Source organism: Papaver somniferum, chromosome 3, assembly GCF_003573695.1.
Source record: "Papaver somniferum cultivar HN1 chromosome 3, ASM357369v1, whole genome shotgun sequence".
NCBI classification, from domain to species: domain Eukaryota; kingdom Viridiplantae; phylum Streptophyta; class Magnoliopsida; order Ranunculales; family Papaveraceae; genus Papaver; species Papaver somniferum.
In genome coordinates, this window is record NC_039360.1 from 167899236 (window position 1) to 167925437 (window position 26202).

Here is a 26202-nt window from a genome sequence, read left to right on the forward strand (position 1 = left end):
ATTGTGTGATACTAGTTGCGACTAGAGTTGATTCTCCTTTAACCTAGGTTTTTCCTAAAACCATTATAGGTCAACGACTTGAAGACTTCATTGGGATTCTGAAACCAGACCCAACTATTTTCTCTGTAGTTACTGTTCTGATCTTACTTTGTTTTATCGTGTTGAGTATTAGCTTCTCTAAGAATTGCTCGAGATTTAATCTCTGATAGGTAAGATAAAGTAGTCACAAACATCTTCGTCTCATCGTTTGTGATTCAACAATATCTTGTTTTGTTTCCATACAATTAAGATTATTGTGAGGTGATTGATATTACTAGGATGTTCGTCGGGAATATGAGTCCGGTATATCAATTGGTTCATGTTCACCTTGATTTATCAAAAGATGGAACAAAAAATCGTAGGTATTTCTGTGGGAGACCGATTTATTTATTCAATAGACTTTTCTGTGTGAGACATATTTGTTTATCAAGTCTTCGACTTTGGGTCGTAGCAACTCTCAGTTGTGGGTGACATCAGCTAAGGGAATCAAGTGGGCAGAATCTGGCGTGGTTCAAGAGGCGTAAGGAACGCTACTGTACCTTAATCAGTGTGAGACTGGTTAGGGCTCAGCCACATTCCAGTCCGAAGTTAATTAGTAGTAGGCTAGTGTCTGTAGCGGCTTAATACAATGTGGTGTTCAAATCTGGACTAGGTCCCGGTGTTTTTCTGCATTTGCAGTTTCCTCGTTAACAAAATTTATGGTGTCTGTGTTATTTCTTTTCCGCATCATATTTTTATATAATTGAAATATCACAGGTTGTGCGTAGTTCAATCAATTGGTGAATCCAACCTTTGGTTGTTAATTGAAATTGATTGACGCTTGGATATTGGTCTTTGGTACCATCCAAGTTATTTCTCATATTAATCCGGCTCACAGATTTCTATATGTTCGATTGCAGACTGATTTGAGAAATTGAGATATAACTCTTGGATGTATTTTCCTTGATTGAGTCTGATTGTCTAGTTGATTCTCTTGAAAATATATTGGAGTTTGTCCATACAGATTTCCTAAACGAAATATTGGGTGTGGTTGTTAGATCCCCGCTTTTTCACTTTAGATTCATTTTTTTATTTTCGCAGATACAAACACAAGATTGATTTGATTTCTGGATAGCGAGTGATCAATGGGTAACATACAAAAAAAGTTCATCATGTCAGTATTTACTTGAAACTTCTCTTCTTTTAACCGTATCGTTTAATGGTCATACGATTAAGCTTTGAGTGTATCATTGGTATTACCTTTTCATCAGATAAATCTTTTTTAGTTTAAACATTTTTAAGAATCACGTATTCTGCAAAACCACTTCTCTAAAATTGTTTTGCATATCTCCTTCACCAAAGTTGTTTTGGTTGTATTGCTTAGTTGCAGTTCGCATTTTCACTTTTCCTTTTACTTTTTAATTTTCAAATCTTTAATCCAATTTTTCTTCCAATTATCTCTGATCATGTCCATCTTGTTTCAATTGACTTTTCAAGGTATAATCAATCATAAATAAAACTAGTTGAGGTATGGGACATCTACTGATAAGGTGGATTATTCATCTAAGGCTTGATTATATGGGGAAAAAATGTTAATTGATTGGGGAGATCGCAGAGATGTAATATATAGGAGAAGGTACAGACATATATATCACCGACCAAACAAGAACCAACATAAAAATATTGCCATATCATAAAAGATGCTAGCCGTTAGATATAAAAAATCTTATGGCTGCTATCACTACAAGAAACTTAATATATTACAGCACCCAATGGTTATGGCATAAACCCCTACTAGTGTCGTGATAACCTATGTAGCAAGAAGTCTATTGTTGCACCCGATCTTTATTGCTGCAGCAAGAGATTATACTTTTTTGCCACATTCTTTTCATATTGTTGCCACAGTTGTATGGCAAAAGTTTCCTTTTGCAGCAGTAAATTATAGATTTTAGCTGCAGCTGAAAAGTACTGTGACTAGAAATTTTCTTTTGCAACAACTATATTGAAGGTGTGGCAATATATGGTGTAGCAATAGCTAGATTTTCTTGTAGTGTATATTTTGTCTAAACCCTTTGTTAGTCGATCCTAACCCTTAAATAAATTAACTCGAATTAAGAAGGGACAGTTTTGAAATTATAAAAAGTATTTGGTTAAGAACTTTTTAAAATTACTTCTAAATGATCTTTGTTTTATTTATTATACTAGTACCCTTCTGAAACATCGAGCTCCCAATTAAATGAGGATTTTTGTTTGCTTCTAATTTATATGAATAATAATTTATACAAACAACGTGTTTAATATAGATTTGAAGTGAATCGATATAGTAATTCAGGCCAACTAGATCGGGAAAGTCGGGATAGTAACCAACATATTTTCATGTATACCAGAGATAATAGTAAAATGATTTTCTGGGGACCATGAAAATTTTGAAGGAGGCCATTATTTTATTTTTGGTAGGTCATTATGAAGTAAAGTTCAACATCCCTTATCCACATATTTTAGTTAACAATGAAAATACCCTTTTATTATTTTGATTTTTAAATTTTTTAAAATATATGAATAATTATTACTGGTCATAAATTAAATAAGAAATTAGGGTTCGTACATAGCTTGGTTGGTAACCTAGGAACAAGTTGGGCCCCAACACCTTTTTGAATAACAACACCCAATTTATGAAAAAAACTGCCTAAACCACCACTAGCATCATTAATTACTAACTAATCAATTCTTCAAACGCTTAAAAAAACAGAAAGTACCCTCACTAAGCTCCCCCAAAGTAGAAAAGGCTAAAACGCCCAAACCCATGTAAGACATTTTTTTTTTTAATTAGGTTTGATTTTTCTTGGCCGAATTTGGTTTTCTTTTATTAACCGAATTTCATGGAAGTAATTTAAAAGTAATTTGGAAAAAGTTTCGTTAGTAGAAAATGTTGCGACGTAACCGAATATATTAACCACTATAGGCTAAGAAGGAAAAATTGCAACGTAGACCTCCGCTAGGAGAAAAAATTGCGACGTCGCCGAACTCAATATATAGGTTTTTCAGAAAAAAGTTCGGTTAGGAGAAAAAAAATCGCGGCATAATCGAACTCAATATATATGTTTTCAAAGAAAAGTTCGGTTAGGAAAAAAATTGCCACATAAACGAACTCAATATATAGTTTTTCAGAGAAAAGCTCAGTTATGAGAAAAAAATTGCGACATATATAACCGAACTCAATGCTTAGGTTTTCAGAGAAAAGTTCGGTTAGTAAAAAAAATTCGACTTCACCGAACTCAACCATTTTTTTTACAGACTAAAGTTCGGTTAAGAGAAAAAAATTCAACTTAACCGAACACAACAATTTGTTATATACAAAAGTTCGCATATGAAGAGCAAGTTGACGTTTTACTAGAAAAGAAAAAAAAAACCTAGCTGAACCGTACCTAATAAAACATATTAAAAAATAAAATAAAAAATAAAATAAAGATTTAATTAAGTAAATGAACAATTTAGTCATTTGCTCTTACAAGGACATCTCTTATCCCTAAACAATGATTGGCGTAATAACTTAATGGTCCCTCAAAAAAACCATTGTCTCCAGAAAGTCAACCTAACAATAATAGACTAGTACATTTTCTTTTATGATAATCGAGGTTCTATTACAATATCAATTCTATCGTTAATATGCAATACTTGGAATACTTTGTTCATGTATGAAGAAATTATCCGGATCAACTTTGCTCTTCACACGCACTAGTCTCTTATAGTTGTTCTTGAAATACCTGCGTCCCCAGGTACTTGCTTGTGAGTAACTTGCTTTGTCATTCTTACTGTTTTGACCCAGGTCAAGATCTCGATAATTGATATATGCTTCCCTTGGAGATTTTGAAACATACAGAGTCATATACTTGTACAAATTCCGAACACCACTGATATACTTTTCAGATGCATGGTTCTGTTTCTCATCCCAGGACACCAAATATATGATCTTAAATAAGTTTCCTCTTCTATGCGGGAACGGAGATGTAATGACACACATGTAGTGGTGCAGGATAAAAGCAGTAGCAGTGCAGGTTAAGTTGGTCTGGTGTAGGTTACTGAAATATTGTGGTGCAGGATAAGGACTTTTGAACTGTAATTCCTTCTCATGTGTGCCAACTGTCTCCTATGTATTTGTCGGTCAGGTGTACGTTAGCCTGTCTTTAAATACACACATTTAATGTGTTGTGTATGTAAGAAAACTTTATCTTCTCCATTGAAACAATGTGTGAGTTTCCTGTGATTGATACAATGTCTTTATGGTATCAGAAAGGGTAGGTTAGAGTTTTTCTCCTCACCATTTTCGATAATGTTACTTCAACTTCTTGCTTTGCTAATCAATTTAGCTTCAGATTTCTTTACTGTATCATTTTGAGAAGATTTACGAAGTTTCAATCTTGTTTTCCATTCAAGATTTCAAGATCTACTGATCTTTTCTTTACTTTCTTGATTTTCTTTTATCATAATCTCCCTACTTTCTTATTTGATTCTGTATTATGTCTTCATCATTAGCTGTAATGGAGAATCCAACTTCAAATTCGTTTTCTGCAATTCCTCTAAATCAATTAACAAACTTCGTTCATCTCAAATTGAAGGATGATAACTTCATCACCTGGCGCAACCTAATGAATCCTGTCATTATCAAATACAAACTCATGAAATTTCTTGATCGGTCTCATGAATGTCCACCTCAATTTACAAATCTTAGAAATCAGCAGAATGGAATTGAGAATCCGCTTTACACCGACTGGATGGATGAAGATTCAACAAAAATAATGTGGATTAATTCAACAATCTCAGACTTTTTAATTGCCTACTTCTCAAGATCTACTTCTTCTCATCAACTATGGACTAGTATTGGGTATCGATTTGCAAGAGCTTCATCAACTCATTCTATCCAGCTTCGAACCAAATTACTTTCCATAACTCAAGGTGATCGATCTATTCCATCTCTTATAAATGAAATCAAATCATTATCAGATCAATTAGCAGCAGCTGGTGAAATCATATCAGATAAGGAACTTGTTGTTATTACACTAAAAGCACTTAATTCAGATTACATTCCATTTGCAACATCTATGAGACACAGAAATCCTCCTATCTCAAGCATTGAATTACATAATAATATGTTAAGTGAAGAAGCAGTGGTTAGTGACAGACTCAAATCTCAAAAGGAAAATACTGAAGCCAAGGCATTTGTTGCTAATAGAGGATCCTTTAGAGGGGGTTATTATCACAACAATAGAGGCAATTACAGGAGAAGAGGCTATTCTAACTCAAATGGTGGTAGATATCCCAATCCAGCAATATTTAATAGAAATCCTTCAGGCAGAGGGTATCACACTGCTGATAAGCCACCACCATGTCAAATCTGTCTTTCCCCTGATCATCCGGCTCCTAACTGCAACCAAAGATTAAATTTCTCCTATCAAGGCAGAAGTCCACCAACAAATCTCAGTGCAATACTAGTAGCTGCTGATATATTTGATTCTCCAGAAGAGTGGATTGCAGATAGTGGTGCAAACAATCATGTTGCTTCCAACAAGGATGGATTTCAAGAAGTTACACCATATGATGGCTCAGAACTCATTCAAAATGATAGTGGTGAAGGTATGTGTATCACTCACAAAGCTAACTCTAGTAGAATTGTTAATGATCATTCATTCACACTCAATGATGTTCTTATTTTCCCTCAATCCTCATATAATCTTTTATCCATACATAAATTTACAACAGATAATAATTTCTCATTAACTTTTGATTCAAATGGATTTTGTGTGAAGGATCTCAACTCTGGGAAGCTTCTTTTCCAAGGTCCACATAAAAATGGACTTTATCCCATTTCATTCAGCTCCAAACATCATGCTCTCACCTCCACACTTCATGATCCAGCTTTACTTCACAGAATATTTGGACACCCTTCATTTCAGACTCTACAAAAATTGCGTATTAAACTGAAATTGTCCAATGTTTCTAATAAACCCTTCTTTTGTAATGAATCCAAATTATGCAGATGTCAGAAACTACCATTTCAAATGTCTAGTTCTGAAGCTACTAAACCTTTAGAACTTCTGCATATAGACCTATGGGGTCCTTGTCATGTAGCTTCTACATCAGGTGTCTTGTATTATGCAAATATAGTGGATGAATTTACCGAATATTGTTGGATTTTACCTATTATTACCAAAGCAGACTTTAAACATGCTTTCATCTCATTTGTCACTCGAATTGAAAAGTTATTATCTCACTCTGTTGTTACCATCAGAACTGATAATGGTGGTGAGTTTCTCAATAATTTTCTTCTTCATTTCTGTGAATCAAAAGGTATCAGTCATGAACTTTCTTGTCCACACACACCAGAACAGAATGGTGTTGCTGAAGTAAAGCATAAACATCTTCTAGGAATTACTAGAACTCTTCTTTATCAAGCTGGTCTATCAAATTCTTTTTTGGTAGAAACACTTCAGACTGCTAATTACCTTATCAATAGGCTTCCAACTAGAGCAATTTCTTTTCAATCACCCTTTGAAGTTCGATTTCATAAGAAACCTGACTATAACTTTCTTAAATCTTTTGGTTGTGCTTGTTTTCCATGGCTCAAGCACTATACCACAAATAAACTTGAACCTAGAAGTAAACATTGTATTTTTCTTGGTTATAGTTTAAATCACAAAGGCTACAGATGTCTTGACCCTATCTATGGTAACATTTATATTTCTAGACATATTTCCTTCAATGAATCTTCATTTCCTTACAAATCTTTAATTTCTAAAAGTACTACACTGCCTCCTACTACCATTCCAACTGTTTTGCCTATTGAATTCTTTACTGAATCTCTTGCTCCAATTTCCACTGATCAGCCTATTGTTTCTTCTCCTAGAATTTCTCCAGCTCCTACTTATACTATGAATGATCACAACATGACTACTAGGGGTAAAAGAGGAATATACAAGCCAAAATCTTACTTTGCTACAAAACATCCATTGCCAATTGCATTCTTATCTTCCATTCCTACTTGTATTACTGCTGCTAAAAAAATTGTTGTTTGGAGAGTTGTTTCTGTGAGTATATTGCTCTCCAAAATGCTGGCACTTGGTCTTTAGTACCACCTGAAGATGATCAAAATGTAATTGGATGCAAGTGGGTGTTTAGAATAAAGTACAATCCTGATGGCAGCATTGACAAGCATAAGGAAAGACTTGTTGCAAAAGGCTATAATCAACAACCAGGACTTGATTTTGAAGATACGTTTAGTCCAGTAGCTAAGCCAACCACTATCAGAATTATTTTGTCCATGGCAGTCCAATTCAAATGGCCAATTCATCAGCTTGATGTAAGTAATGCCTTTATCCATGGTGATCTGAAGGAAACTGTCTATATGGCTCAACCCCCTGACTTTGTAGATCCTGATAAACCTAATCATGTGTGTCTACTACATAAATCCATCTATGGGATCAGACAGGCCCGTAGGGCATGGTTTGAGAAGCTTAGTGCTGCTCTGATCTCCTTGAAGTTTGTTTATTCAGTTGCAGATTCTTCATTATTTGTTCACAAGGATGGCAATCAAATTACAGTTGCACTTGTTTATGTGGATGATATCCTGCTTACTGGTTCTTCATCATCCTTTCTTCTTCATGTCATTGCTCAGTTGCAGTTGTAGTTTCCAATTAAGGATTTGGGTCCTCTGCATTATTTTTTGGGTCTTGAAGTTCATAGGAATGATGATTCTTTATTTTTATGTCAGACTAAGTATGCAGTGGATCTTCTCAATAAATTTCATATGGAGGGTTCTAAGTCATGTAAGACTCCAATTACTGCTTCAGAGAAATTATCAAAGGATGATGGTCTTCTTCTAGACAATCCAATTGAATACAAGTCTTTAGTAGGGGCTCTTCATTATCTTACTTGGAAAAGGCCTGAAATTGCCTTTGCAGTAAACTTAGTCTGCCAACATATGCAGCATCCTAGAACTGTGCATCTGGTGGCTGCTAAAAGGATTTTACGCTATGTCAAAGGCACTCTTGGCTATGGCATACATTTTACAAAAGGTAGTTCATTTATGTTGGGTTTTTCTGATGATGACTGGGCTGGTTGTGTTGATGATAGAAGATCAACTGGCGGCTATTGTGTTTTTTCTTGGTCCCAACATCATTTCCTGGTCCTCTAAGAAGCAGAAAACTGTGGCACGCTCAAGTACTGAAGTTGAGTATCGCACTCTAGCTCATAGTGCTGCTGAAATTGTTTGGATCTGTTTTATACTCAGAGATCTTCATCTACTACTACCAGGTGTGCCTAAACTTGCATGTGATAATCTTAGCTCTCTTTCCAATTAGCTTCTAATCCAGTGCTTCATTCAAGAATGAAACATGTTCTGTTGGATTACCATTTCATTAGGGAGCTAGTACAATCCAAAGATCTAGATGTATTTCATGTCAGCACCATAGATCAGATTGCGGATATTTTTACAAAGGGTATTCATGCTCCACGTTTCGTTCTGTTGCGTTCCAAGCTTAATGTCAGCTCACTTCCCTTGAGCTTGAGGGGGGATAATGACACACATGTAGTGGTGCAGGATAAAAGCAGTAGCAGTGCAGGTTAAGTTGGTGTGGTGTAGGTTACTGAAATATTGTGGTGCAGGATAAGGACTTTTGAACTGTAATTCCTTCTCACGTGTGCCAGCTGTCTCCTATGTATTTGTTGGTCAGGTGTACGTTAGCCTGTCTTTAAATACACACATTTAATGTGTTGTGTCTGTAAGAAAACTTTATCTTCTCCATTGAAACAATGTGTGAGTTTCCTGTGATTGGTACAATGTCTTTAAGATGCGGATTCTGAAATCTCACTCATTCTTCCCCCATAAGGTATGAAGGTCAAAAACGTCAGCTCCTCAATTAGCAGTCTCTCCCATAGCCCTTGTAATCCAATTTCAGAAATGTGTTCTTTGACATAATCAGATTTTATCTTAAAAAATGTCTTTGGTTGTGTCTGATTTAGTAACACTTTAAGTGCAACATTTACAGGGTATCCAGACAAAAAGAGTACAGACTGAATCCAACTCATCTCAATGCAATCCTTGGTCTCCAATCCCAATTCAGAAAATCTTTCTTCCATCACAATCTGAAACTTCTCAACACCCCCGAGATATACGGAGTTGAATGAAGCTAGGAGTGTTTTTTTATTCCCAGTAGCATTCACCACAATTAAATCCACGTCAAGGAAGACCTCTTGCGGCAGCTTATGCGCAACTTCTTGCCACTTGTGAACAATTTTTCTTGCACCATCTTCTTGGGATTTCTTTACTGAACAAAGAGTGACAGTAGGTGGAACATCAACTAATCTGACCTTCCATGAAAGAACGATCCCGAAGCTCCCTCCACCACATCCTCGGATAGCCCAAAACAGATCTTTTCCCATGGATCTCTTATCCAAAATCTTCCGACGGGCATCAACTATTCGAGCATTGATGACATTGTCAGCCGCAAGTCCGTATTTCCTAAACATAGACCCGTACCCACCTCCACTTAAGAATCCACCAACACCAACTGTAGTGCAAAACGCGGCAGGAAATCCAAGACTTGGACTTTTCTCCGCAATTCTGTAATATAGTTCGCCGACGGTCGCTCCTGATTGAGCCCATGCTACTCTATTCTTTACATTGACATTGATCGCTCTAAGTTTGAACAAATCAACAATAATGAATGGAGCATTAGATGTATACGAGAGTCCTTCAAAGTCATGGCCTCCGCTTCGAACTTTTATCTGAATTCCTCTCTTTCTAGAACAGATCACAGCTGCTTGAACATGGGATTTACATAAAGGGGTGATTATAAGGTTGGGTTTTCGGGTCGTGGATGAGTTGAATCTCAGGTTACTAATAGTAGATTCTAATATGGATGAGTAGTTAGAATTGCTGGATGTGTAGATTGGGATGGAAGTCTTAGAATGGTGGGAAAGGCAATGTAGAAAATCTCCGTGTACTGAACTTGAAGTTCCAAATGAAAATGAGATGAATAGGAAAGAAAATATAACTGAAACTAGTAGCTTGGAAAATCTTGATGTCACCATTTGGTTTAGATTTATGAGATTGTATAAACTGGTATGCTATATAGTGTCGCTATGTAAGCTATGACGATATCTCTAAAGTCTAACCCCTAATTGTGGACTTAATTAAGTCAAACTGACACACAAAAATGAAAAATGCTAAAAATAAAGGTTTATACTGATTACTTGTATTTGTTTGCCAGCTTAAAATATGGTATCACATGCCGATTTCGGAAACTAGATATTCAATAGTTATAATATCAAGTTTAGCGAGCCAAGTCATCATTCTGTAATATGTAAGCACAGACGTAAGCACACATCAGTAACATAAAAGAGGCTTTAGGGGGGATATCCGTAGCCCAGCAAGCACACATCAATGCTAATCTGTTCAGTCGAGTACAAGAACTGTGATAACTTGGACGAATATTTTTTGTACATGATTTATTTTATTTTTCCTGAGCATAAAGTTATCCATCCGTAAGAAAAACTAAATAAATAGCGCTCAGAGCACAGTTTGCATCCTTGACATGCTTGTCAGGTTCTTGAACTGAGGATAAAGAATCAATCAGTCAACTACAACAAGTTTGTTGTATTCCTCACCAGCGATTGCTTTCTCCATCACTCTAATGGGTGTAATTTCACTTAAATCCGAACCTTCAAGGAAAAGTTTCAACAAATTCTTCGAGAACCCGCTAACCAAAGCCACGCCCTTTTGCTGACCCAATACCGGAGTTGAGCTAGAGTCTCGAAGGTTCCAAAACACAATCTCAGGCACGTTCATGTATCCACTCATCCTGTACTTATCCTGTATCACCTGGTAGTCCGTCTCCCATGTTGCAGCTTGACTCAACCTCGACTGACCATAGTAACCGTAGTAACTCTTCCCTGAAGCTTGGTTGAACTCCATGTCACTAAACACAAAAAGCCGCTTTATCATCTGATCTTCCTTCAATTTCCCTTGCACTGCAACTTTCAGTATTTCGTCGAACACCTTCTGAAAATCAGTTGACATCCCCCATTCCATCTGTCGAATGAAGCTCGTCTTTGATATCAAATTGTCGCCTTGAATTATTTGAAGTTGGGGGTTGTTACTGAAAGTGATAAGTTTTCCTTCCCACGGTTCTTGACTCATTTCTGATACTAGCAAACCAAGAGCAACAGAGACTTCCATTGGAATTCCTGCCATACTACCAGATACATCACAGATTGCAAGACAGTCATTTAACTTTCCAACTTTCGACAAATCATCCACCATTCTACGCCATTGCAGCTCAGCAACGCTGCAGTCACCATCTCTATTGTGATTCAAAGAAGCAATGATCTCGTGAGGTAATAATGCACCAGCAGCGATCTTTTTCTCTCCTTTTTTAACACTCTCTAGATACATATTAAACCTTTCCTTATCATGTGCTTCAAAGAAACTCTTGTACTTCTTCATAGCAACAGAAGAAACACGATTATACGGCAACGATTCCCACATCTTAGAACTCATGTAAACTTCAGGCAATTCCAACACTTTATGTAGAGGAACCAAGTATTCTTTCCTCAAGCGATCACGAATCCGATAAGCATAATGAGACTCTTCAAGATTTTCATAGTCAGGATTCGAATTACGCGGAAAAATTCTTCTAGCAATACCTTCGCACAAAAGAGTAGCCTTATCGAAGCAAGAATCTAAAGAAGGACACCATTTCGAAGCTAAACTAATCTTACCAATCTCACCAGAATTCAGATACTTCAAATCAGAGATTAAAAATTCGGCAAAAAGATCAGATATTTTATCATGCAAGTTTCTATACTCGGCATCTTTTTCATACCTCTCGAGTGCTCTTTTTGACAACTCAGTAACCTTTTCCTTCCTACTCTTCAACAACTCAGTAGCCTTTTCCTTCCTACTCTTTTTGTTCTCCTGTACACCGTTCACAGGATTTGGATTCTTGTAAGCACGTTTCCGAGTCTTGGGATCAACTGGATAACTATGCTTCTCAATCGTCCATTTGTTTTTTTGTTCCTTTCGGATCTCAATCCCTTCCAGTAATCTATATAGAATCTCAGGTAAATCTTTGAAATACCCAAAATCAGCCATAGCTTTAAGATTAATAGCTAGGGTTTTAGGATGATTCTTATGAAGCCACAACGCTGCAGCATAAAACCCTTCTTTATCTGATTTACCAGTTCCTCTCACACCTCTCAAGTTACAGAGCAACTTCAAAGTTGTTAAGGAATCGTGTTTCCAAGCCTTTTCTAATCTCTGGGTTACGCTTTGGTGTGGCGTATCAGGGACAACATGGAAGAAGAAATCAACTAATGGATTATCACTGGAAACATATGTTGCTGATCCGTTCTCTGTAAAACCTCTAAGATGATAGGGAATAGGAGCAGGAGGAGCAGCCGCTTTCGAGAAATTGTTGAAGTTATTAACCATTAGGTCTATGAAAGCGTTTCCACTTGGAGGAGGTGAAACAGTTCGCTTCTGTATTGATGGAGGACCAATGAGTTTAAACTCATTAGCAGTAACAGCAGCAGAGGAAGACATCGTGAAGATGATTAGGGTTTTGAGATCCAAGAAGATTAGGGTTGGGTTTCGAGGATTTGATTGTTTACTGTGAGAGAAGTTTATATAGAAGAATATTACTTGGGATACAAGATACTGCAGGAGTTTGTGGCGGTTATGAGTTTGTGGCGGTTATGGTTTCCGGCAAAATTGCTAACCCTAAAGAATCACGGTTGACAATATAGGGTCGGATACCAGTTAAGCTGTGGCGTATGGGCATCCAATTCGATAGACCAGTAAGAACAAGTGGTGCTCCATCTGCTCCAGGATGACAGTCTAGTGAATACAAGACATGTTAATATGGCGTATGAAATTAAAATCAAGAATCTGAATGTACTCGAATTATTGACAAGAATACCTGAAGTGTATCAATATTACGATATCTTTTAACTCTGAAATGGATCCTCTTGTTGGCATTTTCCAATCTGGCAGTTCCAACAAATGATATTATAAAAAAGACTTCAAACAAACACTGGATCCGCCTATCCAGCTAAAGAATCAGGAGCTTCCTAATTTCCATGGCATAAAAAGCCAAATTGCTTTGCCCTCATCTTGCTAGCCATTTGATGGATACGGGGTGAATAGCCCTCTGCTTGGAATTAAGGGAGAATCTTTTTTTAAAAAAATTTAAGGCCTGTTACATGGAAGAATGATTCATACCCATGTTATATGGATCAGAAACTGACAATATATATCTCACAAAATTCTTGTCATCAAACCAGTACTGACTACTAAATGTGACACTGGCTTTGAAACCATGACTAAGGGGAAGTTGCACATAAACATTTTGCTCAGTGGTTATTCGTCTATTGGTTGTGAGGAAGTTTGAAATTCTTATGGTCGATAAATCAGTGTAACTACAGTCATAAGAATCTCCACACATGTCAGGTCACAACAATAGAGAATGATACAACCCTCATGAGTTTTGTACACAGAACTGTACTGTTGTTCATAAAGCCACATGGTTTAATATCTAGGCAAAACTAAACCCTTTCTTCCAGCTAAATGACTAGTAATCATCCTCCGCCTCATATCACGAATACATAAAAGGTGGTTGACAGTACCTGTAACTGCATAAAAACCTGACTATTTTACGTTATATGCAGTTATAATCATAATGGGATTGAACAGTTAGAAGGCCTGAACGACAAGGAGTTCTACATATAGAGTGAAGTACCTGTCAAGTGTTTCAGTAAGGAGTTCCACTATGAGCAAGAAAGTAAACAAACAGAAGAAGAAAACAGTACTAGTAGTAGGGAAAATGCTAAAACGACATTAACATAATGAAATCATTTGGCTTGTCCTTTTCTTTCACCTAATTGACTAATTCTATTTCCTTCCTTCCCTCCTTTGAGAAGCTAAGTAGTACTCGTATCAGTTACTGGAAAAACTGGAGAACTACACAAAACTCATTTCTTTCTTCTAAGGAATTGGATTTATAGAGGGCCAGCAACCAGATTTCAGTCATAAACTCCAGATTTTGTGGACATATGATTATTTATGCAGCCAAACACCATATTTAGACATTTCAAACCAGAATAAAATTCATATTACCCAACTTTAACAACACTAAAATCATTTTATGGTGAAATTTGGTGTCTAAAAGTGTTAACTCTATCGCTGTAATATGAAAAGAAAAATCGACCGAACTTCATATTTGGATCCCCAAAATCTACTACCTAGTGTCTCTCAAAACCAACTCTATTGTTAAGCTTCTTCTTTGAACAAAACTAGCTTACTAAAATATGTATCATACTGAAATTTAATCTAGGACACCGATAAAGAAAGCACGAAAAGAAAAACAAGGTAGCTCAGTAGTCAGTACCAATTTGGAAATTTACAAAGAAAGCTGATATTGATAATGTGGTAACACACACTAACACTGATTTGGATACTAGGGACAGCTCATTAAGTACAACCTTTATATTAGAATAGGTAACATTACATATATATATAAATGATCTGAAAATCACAATGAAAACATACCAGGATTATATAGGTACGTGCAGATCTCTTTCTTCCTACTGCTGTTGCCTCGGCTGATCACTGTATTATGTATCTTCTCCTAATGCTTTCAGTGAAATCAAGGTGTTCACATGAGATTTTGCTTGACGGATATTTTTACCAAAATCCACAAGCAGCATTTTGGAAGAAGGAGGTTTTGGATCATAATGTGTGACCTTGGTATCCGAATAACATAGAACTTCGCCACTACTTGTAAGGGAAATTAGATTACTGCCTGGATCCAAATCACTTAAACTGAACTCCTCACTCCAACTCCATGCCTCATCTTCCTTCTTTTTCCATAGCCATATCCTAGCAGTTTCAGTCTTGTCTTTGTCGGTAGCAATCATATAATCCCCCAATAATCCAAGTCTAGGATCCTAACCAGGCATCCCAGGAAGCGAACAAGCAAACAATTCAGCAAAAATTTCATCAGCTAAGTTAAATTCCGTGATTATCCCTGTCTAGAGCATCCAATAAATGCATCCATTGGCAAAAACACCATATGGAACTGCATAAAAGTATTATAAACGTTTTCCATGTCTCCCCATGTGTCTCCATCCCTTGCCACTTCCAAGAGTGTAAACCTCAACTTGTACAACTGCAAGTTCTTCTAATGCCAACTTGTACATTCTAAGAACCTTGTATTCATTAGTAGAAGAAACATAACCGAATCCACTTAACAGAAAACCATCAAGGTAATCCCTTGATATTGATCTATAAAATTTTGGGAGAAAAACAGATTCTCTAGTTATGGGGTTACGAATATATCAAGACACGCACTTACCACTTACCAGTAATCCCCACAGGAACATGAACCACTCTCGAATCGATGGAAACGAATACGATCCCTCATGACAATCACCCGGTTTAATACTCTTGAAACCATTTTCAACCAACAATGACAGTCACGGCAAGTCCTAAGGTTTTTTGAGATCCTAATTTCAGTTCCCGACTTGTTTTTAAAATCCCATAAGCAGTTGCAAGTTTTTCACTGTGACAATTCAAATTTCCCTCCTTTTCCTCCTCTGAAACATCCATTAATACTAACTCAATTGCAGGAACATAACCATCAACTTTGATCCTTGCATTCACTCTTTCCAAAACCTTATATATCATATCGGAATCAGGAACCGACCGATCACCTGCTTTGAATTGATGAATAACACCTTTAACTTCAATCCAACTCAATCCTTGATTCTTTCGAATTCCATTTTTTCTCATCCCTTCTTTCGAATTCCAATCCCATCTTTTTGCCAAAGAGTAAATGTTTGATAACAACACATAATCTCCGCTTCCCAGATCAGACGACATTTTTCCGGCTGCTAGTTCACCAATCTCGGGATTTCCATGAATTCGAGAAGCACTCAACAGTGCTCTCCACACAACTGCATCTGGCTTCATTGGCAATGTCTGTATCATCTCACGAGCTTCTTCCAAGAAACCTGCTCTGCCCAAAAGATCAACCATTGCTCCATAATGTTCAATCTCAGGCTCAATTGAGTAATTGCTTCTCATTGAATTGAAAAACCGACGACCTTGTTCGACCAGTCCGCAATGGCTACAAGCAGATAGGATTCCAACAAAGGTGATTGAATCTGCTTTAATATCTTCTCTCTCTAAACGAGTAAAGATTTCGATTACTTCCCAAGCAAGTCCATTCATTGCTAATCCTGTAATCATCGAATTCCAAACAGATATATGATCTCGTTTCACGCTTTCAAATACTTCCTTGGCAGTTTCAATTCTTCCACATCTTGAATACATATCAATTAATGCTGCATTCAGTATATAATTTAGCTCAATCTGTTTTTCTGTCATCAAAGAATGAACCCATTTTCCATTACTAATAGCTCCAATTCGACCGCAAGCTGTAAGAACTGATGCAAAAGTAAACCCATCTGGTTCAATACCAGAACTGAGCATTCGACGAAACAAAGTTACTGCCTCTTTTAGGCTGCCATGTCTTACGCAGCCGGTTATCATAGTGTTCCATGAAACAACATCCCTATAAGGTGATTCGAGAAACAGTCGGTTTGCACTAGCGAACTTCCCCGCCCTTGAGTAGCCTGCAATGACCAAATTCACAGAATAAAGATTGAAACCCCACTTGGGAATTTCATCAAGCAGACGACAAGCATAATCAACGAGTTGTTTATGAGAAACGTATATGGATATCAAAGAAGTTAAAAGAGATGGGTGTGAATCGAACCCAGATTTTAACATTCTGGTATGGAACTGTACTACAGTTCTGTCATCTGATAAAATTTTGCAAGCTTCAAGTGCATAAGAAATGGTTTGAAAATCAGGCAACACAGAAATCGAGCTGAAAATGGTCTGGTAATCCAATAGAGCTTTTCGAGGAGACCCCTTTTCAAGAGATGCTCGAATAATGTTATTGAAGGGAGTTAAAGAACTAGTACTAGTAACAGATGCAGTGGAAGATGAGCAGGAACAAAGTTGTCTGAGACATCTCATTTCGAAGGAGTGGAAGAAGCAGCTAGTAGCCTAGTACTAGTTATAAATGAAATAGTAGCCAACGTATGGATGGTTGAGCATTAGGGGTCACCCCCAAACAAATCGTCAAAGTTGTGGATTTGGAAAATAAAACTGTGTCCGGCCCAATCACCCGCGGATTTCACATTCGCAGATCAATAAAGAACTTTTCTGAGTTTTGATAATTGATTGACTTACCAGAGAATGTACTAAATTGCTTAATGATATGCAACAAAAATGGGGAGGATGTGTAAGCTCTATTTACGTGGTTTGTGTGCATCTTTTTTTGATAAAGGGCAAAAGTTTTATTAGAGATGATACTTCATCAAAGTGATGAAACAAACACAAAAGAGATAGCTAAGCTACCAGTGAATTACATCTTGTCAATTACAAATAAGGGTACTCAAAGAGTAGCCATGAAACAAATTTGATTTTAAAGACCAATTATACAAAGAGCATTTTGAAGATATGATCATCTGATCCATATTTCTCCCCCGATTTCTGAAAACTCGTCCATTGCGCTCATTCCACACTGTCCACCAAATAGCAACTGGCAATAAGCTCCAAATCTGTTTCCTAAAATCTGTTGTCTTATATCTTTTCCATTCCCAAACATTTCTTTTGACAGTATCTGCGAAAACCCAGCTGACCTGAAAACTATCTAAATAATAGTGTCATAATTTCCTAGTTTCCACACAGTGAAGGAAAAGATGCTCTTGTGTTTCAGGCTCAGCACCACATAATACACACAAATCAGACTGCACCCTTCCATCCCTATGAAGCATATTAAGAGTAGGAGCACCACCATGACAAAGAGTCCACACAAGAAATGAGACTTTCAGAGGTACCTTAGAATTCCAGACTTGTTTATGAGGAAAAACAAGTAAACCATCAACATCCAGTGCTTCATAACAGTTTGCAACAGAGAAATCACCTCCAAAACCCCATTTTATGTTGTCCTCATCATCAATAAGATGTGCAAAATCACCTAGTATTTGTAACATATCAGCAATTTGACCTATTTCTTAATCCTTCAGGCTTCTTTTGAAGTTAAAATTCCAGGCTCCATTAGCAGAAATCTATCTTTTACCATTGACGTTTTTGCTGCTGAGATTTTGTATAATTCCTCAAACCTATCTTTCAAAACAACCTGAGTTAAATTCCAGGTTTGTGTGCATCTTACTTTTAGAATCTGCAAGCTAAGATGGAATGCGATTATGCTGAGGCTGAAAGAAATTACTACAACCTGCAGTACACACATCTCTACACTGGTAGATGTTGGGATATGGTTTGTTGGTCACCTCATCGACCAACATACCCACACCTGGAATCATGACCTCATCTTCAATACCTTCCCCCCACCTTTAGCTCTACACATCATCAGTATCTATTTCCCAAACCCAATCCAAAGACAAAGTTATCTGGCCTTTTTCGAAGCACGGAAACTACACGGAAAAAACAGAATACATTCAATTCAATCCCCCCATCACAACAACCACAAACAACCAAAACCAACACCAAAACCCTGTGGACTTCAAATCAATATGGAAAATACAATGTCCACCAAAAGTTATGTTTTTCTTGTGGAAAGCCACCAACAACGGTCTTCCGACCTTCAAAAAACTTCATCGCTTTCAAATCACAAACATCAACTCTTGCCCTATTTGTAACACACATGAAGAATCAGAGGAACACTTAATTTCCGACTGCACCAACTCAAGAGCAGTATTGCAACTCATCATCACTCACCTGGCAAGAAGTCTGAATCGAAGGAAACAACAACAACAACAACAATAACAACAAGGAGGAAAACAGAGCAAATCAAAACCGGCAAGGGCATCAACAACAATCAACAAGCACAATTCAACGACCAACTAACTTTCAGGAGCTCTTATCAACTACGAACAAACCCGATACTCAGGCGTGGTTTGGATTCACAATATGGCACATATGGATGGCTAGGAATGCAAAGGTGTACAAGAGACAGCAACAAACACCTATGCAAACTTATCAGGTCACACAACGACACTCGGCACCAATAATGGAAAATGGACCAACAACACCTCGTCAGCAAAGACCAAGTTCAACAACAACAACAATTTACGTGGGATGAAAAGCACCGACTATACAGTAGATTAAAATAAACACCGATGGTGCTTCGAAGGGAAATCCCGGACCCGCAGGAGAGGGAATAATCAGCAGAGATAGCGACGAAAATGTACTAAGAGATATGGCGGCACCTTTAGGAATCACCACATCAATGTTAGTGGAAACATGGCTTTACTAATAGCGGTACGAATGGCGCATAAACACCAATGGCCTAAAATCTGGTTTGAGATAGACTCACAAGCGTTGGAGTCTCTACTTAAATCGCAACAACCACAACCATGGTATCTCACACATATGATCTAAGAGATACAACGAATCCTAATCGACTATCCAAAACTATAAGGTCACACGTACTTGGAGATACGCAAATCAGGCGGCGGATGCACTGGACAACAAAGCAATTGAAGACCAACGCACAACACCACCAACAACAACGATTTGGGATCACAATTGCCAACCTTTCTACAACAAAGTGTGTTCTTTCACGTTCCCTAGATCTGTAACCAATGTTCAATCCTTATAATTAAATAAATGAAACCCTGGTTACCTTAAAAAAAAAGACTCTACACTGTTAGAAAAAGAGCTATGGTATAATTAGTTTTAACTCGGCCATTATTCATTACTTTATTTCTGTTGCTGTTAGTAAAGAAAAAAGAAAAGAAAAAAGGATTTGCTTACTCTCACTATAACAAAAGTCGCTTTTAGTGGCAAAATATTGTGTCACGAAAACCAATTTCTTCGCTGTAAAAAGAATTCAATGGCGCAAAAAAATTCATCACCTACAGCGAGTCGTTGAAAGTGTTCTGTGACGTCCTTAAGAAATCATCATCGATTTTTTTTAATTAGCGACATAAATCTTTTTGCCACCAAAACTATCTTTTCGTGAGCAAATAAAATTGACATTGTTAATTAATTTTGTGATGAAGAATTTTGTCACTCTAGGTATTCTTGGTGAGGAAAATATTTTATCACTTAAAATAGCTTTGGCCGCGAAATTTGTTCGTCTCGAAATATACTTATAGTGAAGAAACAAATTCGTCACATAAAATATGTTTAGCCGCGAAATTTATTCGTCTCAAAATGTAGTTATAGTGAAGAAACAAGTTCATCATGTAAACAGTTTTAGACGCGAAATTTGTTCGTCTCAAAATATACTTATAGTGAAAAAACAAATTCGCCACCTAAATAGTTTTAGCCGCGAAATATGTTCGCCACTAACTATATTGTAGTGAAGAAACGAATTGGTCACATAAAATAGTTTCAACCACGAGATTTGTTCGTCTAAAAATATATGGTGAAGAAACAATTTCATCACATAAATAGTTTTAGCCGCGAAATTCATCTCACAAAGAATAATAGTTTAGCAGCGAACTCAAATAACAAAATAAGGTTGTCTCTAACAAAACGTATAATGACCGATTACAATTGTCTCTGTTTGATCATTTCAATAACAAATATCATCATCTCCAAAATAAATAAATAATATTAGTTGAATAAAAAATAATTAGCCATTAAAAAAAATTGTTAAACCAATATACAAACTAAAAAAAAACCCGCAAGTAAAAAGACAATACCAAGAATAGTCTAAAACATTAATGTGACAAGTAACAACCGGTCCAACATTCAAGATTAAGTTGATCCATCAGCCGTACTGTTACTTGGCCCTGGTGTACCCATCAGATTCTCTGCATGTTTTGTGTGAACTTTTCATTATCTTCTTTCAGCTTTTCGAAAATCTCATATATTTTTTGCACATATTTGGTCATCCTGCGCTTGTATCATTGCTTGAAGTCCTTCACTGTTAGAATCAACAGTGGTTGTAGCACATCATCGTCTTCGCTTTCTCTTCAAAACTTGAGCACATACTTCTGCCTCAGTGGGTGGTGGAGCTCCCTCCTTGCTGAAATAGCTCATTCATAGTTTCCTATATAAAGATACATGGTAGAGTAAAAAATTAGCAAGTGCACCAGAATGTCAAATAGGTAGGTAATTCTAATGATACAAAACATAATAACTAAGAAAATATAACAAATATTGATTGGATGGGTTTCTGAATCCTCGTATCTTCACTCCAGATAACATTCATTGTTTTCGGCAGCTAGTGTTGTAATGGCCGAACCTCTTCTTAAAGAAGTTTATATATAAAACTAAAATTTCGAATATTATTCTTAGTAATTTTATTAAATTCCTTTATTATCCTCCGATGCAGGTGAATCCGCGGATTTACAAGACCAACCGCAACCAAACCGCAAAACCTTACGGATTTGAGAACTTACCCGTGTCCGGTCCATAGATGATTGCGGATTGGTTTTCACACACTTTTGCGGATGGTTGCGGATGAAATCCGCGGTTCCGGATTTTATGCACACCCCTATAGTAGCCCTTCCCTTGGTGGCTCATTCCAAGCCCATCACTTTAAAAATTGAGCAATTTGAGTTCCCTTCGGAACATAGCCACCCTATATTATATTGGGACTCCTGACGGAATTTTTGGTGGCTCACAAGACGAACAAAATAAAGTCGTGAAGTAGTAATTTTAATAACCTCTTATCATATTATTTTTAAATCTATAGGTAACATTTGAAAAAAAAATTATAATTTCATAATCATCTAGATTTGGATTTGAGAGTAACCTAGCTGTAAAATGCTACCTACCGCGGAGTCTTTATCATTTCAAAAGTTCCAGTCGTTACGGCTGGCAATTCATTTTTTCACTCGTACGTGAAAACAAGATTATTATGATTGGGAGTTCATTTTTTCTAGCAATAATGAAAACTAAATCTAACCGAAGGATTCCAAGTCATAACTATATAATTATCTAGCCTATGGCTGGGATTTCATCAATTCCCAGCGTAGGTAATTCCTGATGGAACTTAAAATTGAATTTTGAACAATCTAACTTATTTAAGTTGTCAAAAATAAGAAAAAAATGGTGGATATCTCAATTTTCACCTAACATAAGTTATTGTGATTTATCGTTATTTGCAGGGAAAAAAAGGAAATGAAAAAATAGAAATAGAAATAGACGAAGAAGCAAAGGAGAAGAATAAAATTTAGTTTTGTTTATCTAATACAGTTATATATTTAGACTGATTTAGAAAAAGGGTGTTTTTTGACTTTTACTATATATTAGAACTCCATATTCAAATTTAGGACATTTGAGTGATACACATCCCTCAAAACTTCCGACTGCAACCAAAAAGAAAAAAAAAAAAAAAGTCCAAACAATTTTTCTTAGAAAATGTTGTGTATCAAGAGTTTAATCAGTAGCACTATCAACAATTCAACACATATTTCAAAACAATTCAACAACTCAACTTACTCCTTAACTAAGAAGGGTTGTTCACGCTCAAGGTTTGTTGCGCCACCTCAAAACGCTTAGAGTAAAAAACTCTAGTGTGGGTTTCAAGTGAGGCAGTAAAATTTGATAACAACGCCTCCACTGTTGGGGTGCTCGCAGAACACTCAGGAATTTGAGGAGAGAATCACCGGTAATCATAAGGATAAGTTTGGCATAATCATTAGCATAAGTTCCATGGACTCTTTTGACTGGCAGGGCAAAAAATGTTAACCATATTTCATGCACTAAATATGCTTTCATTGCGCCTTGTCATTCTCAGGAAATTGTGTGGGATCAAGGAGCTTCTCAGACCCTGGAGATGGTGGAAATCGGGCTAGAAAGGGAACTGATCTAGTTATCAGCTGGGCTAAAGAGTTGCAACGTGCAAACAAACACTTTCATGCGGAGGATAATGCAACTCTGGATGATATAAAGAAGGCTTACCAAAGAGAAGTTCAAGACAAATTTAACCTCATATTCCAATCAAATGAATAGTGGTAATTTCGGAGAAGTTTCTTTTATGCTAGGAAATCTGGGGAAAGTTCAAAGAATTCAAAATAAGTAAGCAACTAATCTAGCAAACTTAGCGGCCAATAGTTGAGCTCTCGAAAATTTTAACTAGAAAGGACCAAATTTGGTGTATTTCTTTCAACGTTTAAACTTTAGAGGTACCAATAAAATCTCAACTATAATATATGAAAACCACATGGTACTGAAGGAGGCCAGACCTAGCTTTGCAGTTACAACTTTTGTTATTGGGTAGCTGTCTCAACAACTTACTCTGCAGGCCCATCTCTGAAGCCCGTTAACTTGTGTTGTAGCACAGGGTGGATAAAATTAAGTTATTATGGGATTGTATTATGATAGCCCAATATCTTTTGGTAGTTCAAAATTCATACAGCGCAAAAAAAAGAACTATAATTTTGGGCATACCAAAATCTTCCAAGGCATACTGAATGAAGACAAAAAAAGGTTGTGAAATAGCAAAATCAGATAACCCCTTAACCCAAATTTTTTTTAATGGCAAATCTGCCCTTTATGTATTAGTGTTAATAATCTTGATTAGTGATTAAATATTTTGTTTAGTGATTAAAATAATTTTCAGAATTATAAGAGTTGTTTAGATGAAAAATTTGAGGAAAAAAAAATCAAAGTTTTGGTTTGGTTAAGACGGAGAGAAAGAGAAGGAGAAAGTGAGAAAATTCTAATTCTTGATTCAATGGAGGATGAGGAGGGTCATCATTGATCTAAAAAACCTAGAAAAATACATATCAACTACAATAATGATCTAGAAATGGCTGATTTCTTAGATTATGAGAATGATTTTACACCCACTCAAACTCAAGCTCAAACTCAAACACAAACTCAAGATGATGATTTTTATGAGCCAAATCCTGATGATGAAGACATTGATGAGGAACCCAATGCTTCTAATACACAGGTACACTTATATCCTATACTTAATCTCACTTCTATAGCTCTCAATTATCAAAAGTTAGGTTTTTTGAATTATGGTTCGGCGAAACAGGTTGAGGTTCGGCTCACATCTATGAGCCGAATCTACCAATTGATGAACGGTTCGGCTTACTGAATCTGTTTACTGCATGCGCCGAACCTATAATTTCCAATTCCAACCTTTTTGCTAGACACTAGTTCGGCTTATATGAAAGTTTCATAGTAAGCCGAACAACATCCTGAATAGCCCGGAATAGAATCATTACTAATTCGGCTTACATATCCAAATCGTATGTGCCGAACATAATTTTTTAATTTCTGGGTTGAAATATTGTTACTGGTTCGGCACATATGGAGAATATCGTATCAGCCTAAACCTCTTATGTTCAAGGTTCGGCACATAATATGATTATCGTCTGAGCCGAACATGAATTTGTTAATTTTTGGGTTAAAATATTGTTCATGGTTCGGCACATATTGAGGATATCGTATAAGACGAAACCTGTAAATGTTTATAGTTCGGAAAATAATGTGATTATCGAATGCGCCGAACCTTGTTATTATATTCCCTTTCTAGTGTTTAACCTTGTGATATTCTTTGTAGATCTTGCTTGGACCCATGGAAAATCAATCTGATCCAGTAGACATAATTCACGAGGATACCAAGGATCACTTCCAAAATGATTTGGTATGTAAGAACCTTTTGTTTACCTTAATGTTGTCGGAATATTCCAAAGTTTTTCTTACAAATTACTTGTTTTGGAATGAACGTAGATATGGAAAACTAAACCAGAAGTTCTGGATTGGCTTGAGGAACACGCGATGAAGATAAATTGTGTACTAGTTAAAGGAAAACAAAGCCGATGGGATCGGTTTGAAATGGTTTGCGAGCGTAGTGGAACCGGCGCTAGCAAGGTTAAAAAGGGTAATGTATACGTTGGGAAGACCGGGAGAAAGAATAGGACGAAGACGAAGAAAAGAAATTGCCCTTTCAATATCGTTTTCAACCTCAAGAATAAGTCTATGACAAAGAAGATCTAATTTTGAAATTTTTTACAGATTCGGCTCACCATATTGGTGAGATTTAAGCCGAACTATATACTGGATTACACCAATAATGATTTTTAAGGCTCGGCTTATAACTCAAATTATAGAAAAAGCTGAACCTGAAGGATAAATGATTAAAAGGAAGTTGGAAACATAAAAGGGCATTTAACCACGACCCCTCTTCTTAGTGGTAGGCCTTTGTTCGGGTTCCTCGGGTCCTTGTCCTTTGTTGACGATTGCATCCCACTTGTTGATGAGGTATTTTTGTTCTTCCACGGTCATTGGTGTTTTGCAACCAAGTTTGGCCTTCATTTTTTTCAACATCTCCCTACCCGCGGGATTGGTACTGACACAAGTATGAAAGTTATAAGACTAATTCGGCGCAAGTACGAATCATGTCTTGAAATTTTTATTAGCTTACACAGAGAGTGGATCGGCTCATATTACAAAACAATTATAAGCCGATTCTATATATTCGGCTCACAACCGATACCGTCGAATAAGCTGAATCTATGATTATGAACTCAAACATGTATTCGGCGCAACATGATATCATATAAATAAGCCGATCCTATACACTTGTAAAATTTATGAAATTTTAACAATGATATTCGACGCAACCCTAATACTATCGAATAAGCCGAATCTAGACTTATGAATTGAAACATTTATTCGGCGAAAAACTAATACAACCATACAAGCCGATCCTAAGCACATGCAAAAATTATGAAATTCAAACAACATTTATTTACAACCATACAAGTCGATCCTAAGCACATGCAAAAATTTTGAAATTCAAACAACATTTATTCGGCACAAAACTAATACTACCATACAAGCCGATCCTACGCACATGCAAAATTTCTGAAATTCACAAAACATATTCGGCACAAAACTAACACCATCGAATAAGCCGATCCTAAATATAAGTCTCTGTGTCACTAAGTTCGGCTCAAAACGGATTTTAGATATACGCCGAGCCGTTCATATGCACTTTCAGGGTTCAGTTTCAAGAACAGCTCGGCGCACATCTAAGATTTGTTTTGCGCCGAACCATACCCTGTAACCGCCGCAGAAACATGATTTTGACGAATTAAATCGACCAAACCAATCAAAAA

The 26202-nt window shown here is 36.6% G+C and overlaps 3 protein-coding genes across 3 annotated transcripts; all 3 read right to left on the minus strand.

The window, feature by feature from the left end:
• Positions 1–3679: 3679 nt before the first annotated feature.
• LOC113360315 (berberine bridge enzyme-like 26) lies at positions 3680–10363 on the minus strand. Its single transcript, XM_026603836.1, has 3 exons — positions 10306–10363; positions 8864–10067; positions 3680–4025 (listed from the first exon to the last, which is right to left on the minus strand). Exons 1-3 carry the CDS (start codon positions 10361–10363, stop codon positions 3680–3682), a joined length of 1608 nt encoding a protein of 535 aa, XP_026459621.1.
• A 40-nt stretch (positions 10364–10403) lies between these two features.
• On the minus strand, positions 10404–15200 carry LOC113357961. The gene is made up of 3 exons (XM_026601449.1): positions 14621–15200; positions 12993–13268; positions 10404–12910 (listed from the first exon to the last, which is right to left on the minus strand). Exon 3 carries the CDS (start codon positions 12614–12616, stop codon positions 10646–10648), a length of 1971 nt encoding a protein of 656 aa, XP_026457234.1. The 5' UTR covers positions 12617–12910; positions 12993–13268; positions 14621–15200; the 3' UTR covers positions 10404–10645.
• Positions 15201–15462: 262 nt separating this feature from the next.
• Positions 15463–17116, minus strand: LOC113360317 (pentatricopeptide repeat-containing protein At5g50990-like). Its single transcript, XM_026603837.1, has one exon. It carries the CDS (start codon positions 17114–17116, stop codon positions 15530–15532), a length of 1587 nt encoding a protein of 528 aa, XP_026459622.1. The 3' UTR covers positions 15463–15529.
• Between the last annotated feature and the right edge of the window lie 9086 nt (positions 17117–26202).

Bases quoted from the DNA above. Each gene is read 5' to 3' on its own strand.
- LOC113360315 (XM_026603836.1), bottom strand. From the start codon at position 10,363: ATGACTTGGCTCGCTAAACTTGATATTATAACTATTGAATATCTAGTT. The intron at 10,068-10,305 runs GCATGTGATACC...TACTAGTTTCAG, and splicing joins ATATCTAGTTTCCGAAATCG to TTATATTTTCTTTCCTATTC. The intron at 4,026-8,863 runs ATCTTAAAGACA...GTGTGTCATTAC, and splicing joins AGTGAGATTTCAGAATCCGC to ATCTCCGTTCCCGCATAGAA.
- LOC113357961 (XM_026601449.1), bottom strand. From the start codon at position 12,616: ATGTCTTCCTCTGCTGCTGTTACTGCTAATGAGTTTAAACTCATTGGT.
- LOC113360317 (XM_026603837.1), bottom strand. From the start codon at position 17,116: ATGAGATGTCTCAGACAACTTTGTTCCTGCTCATCTTCCACTGCATCT.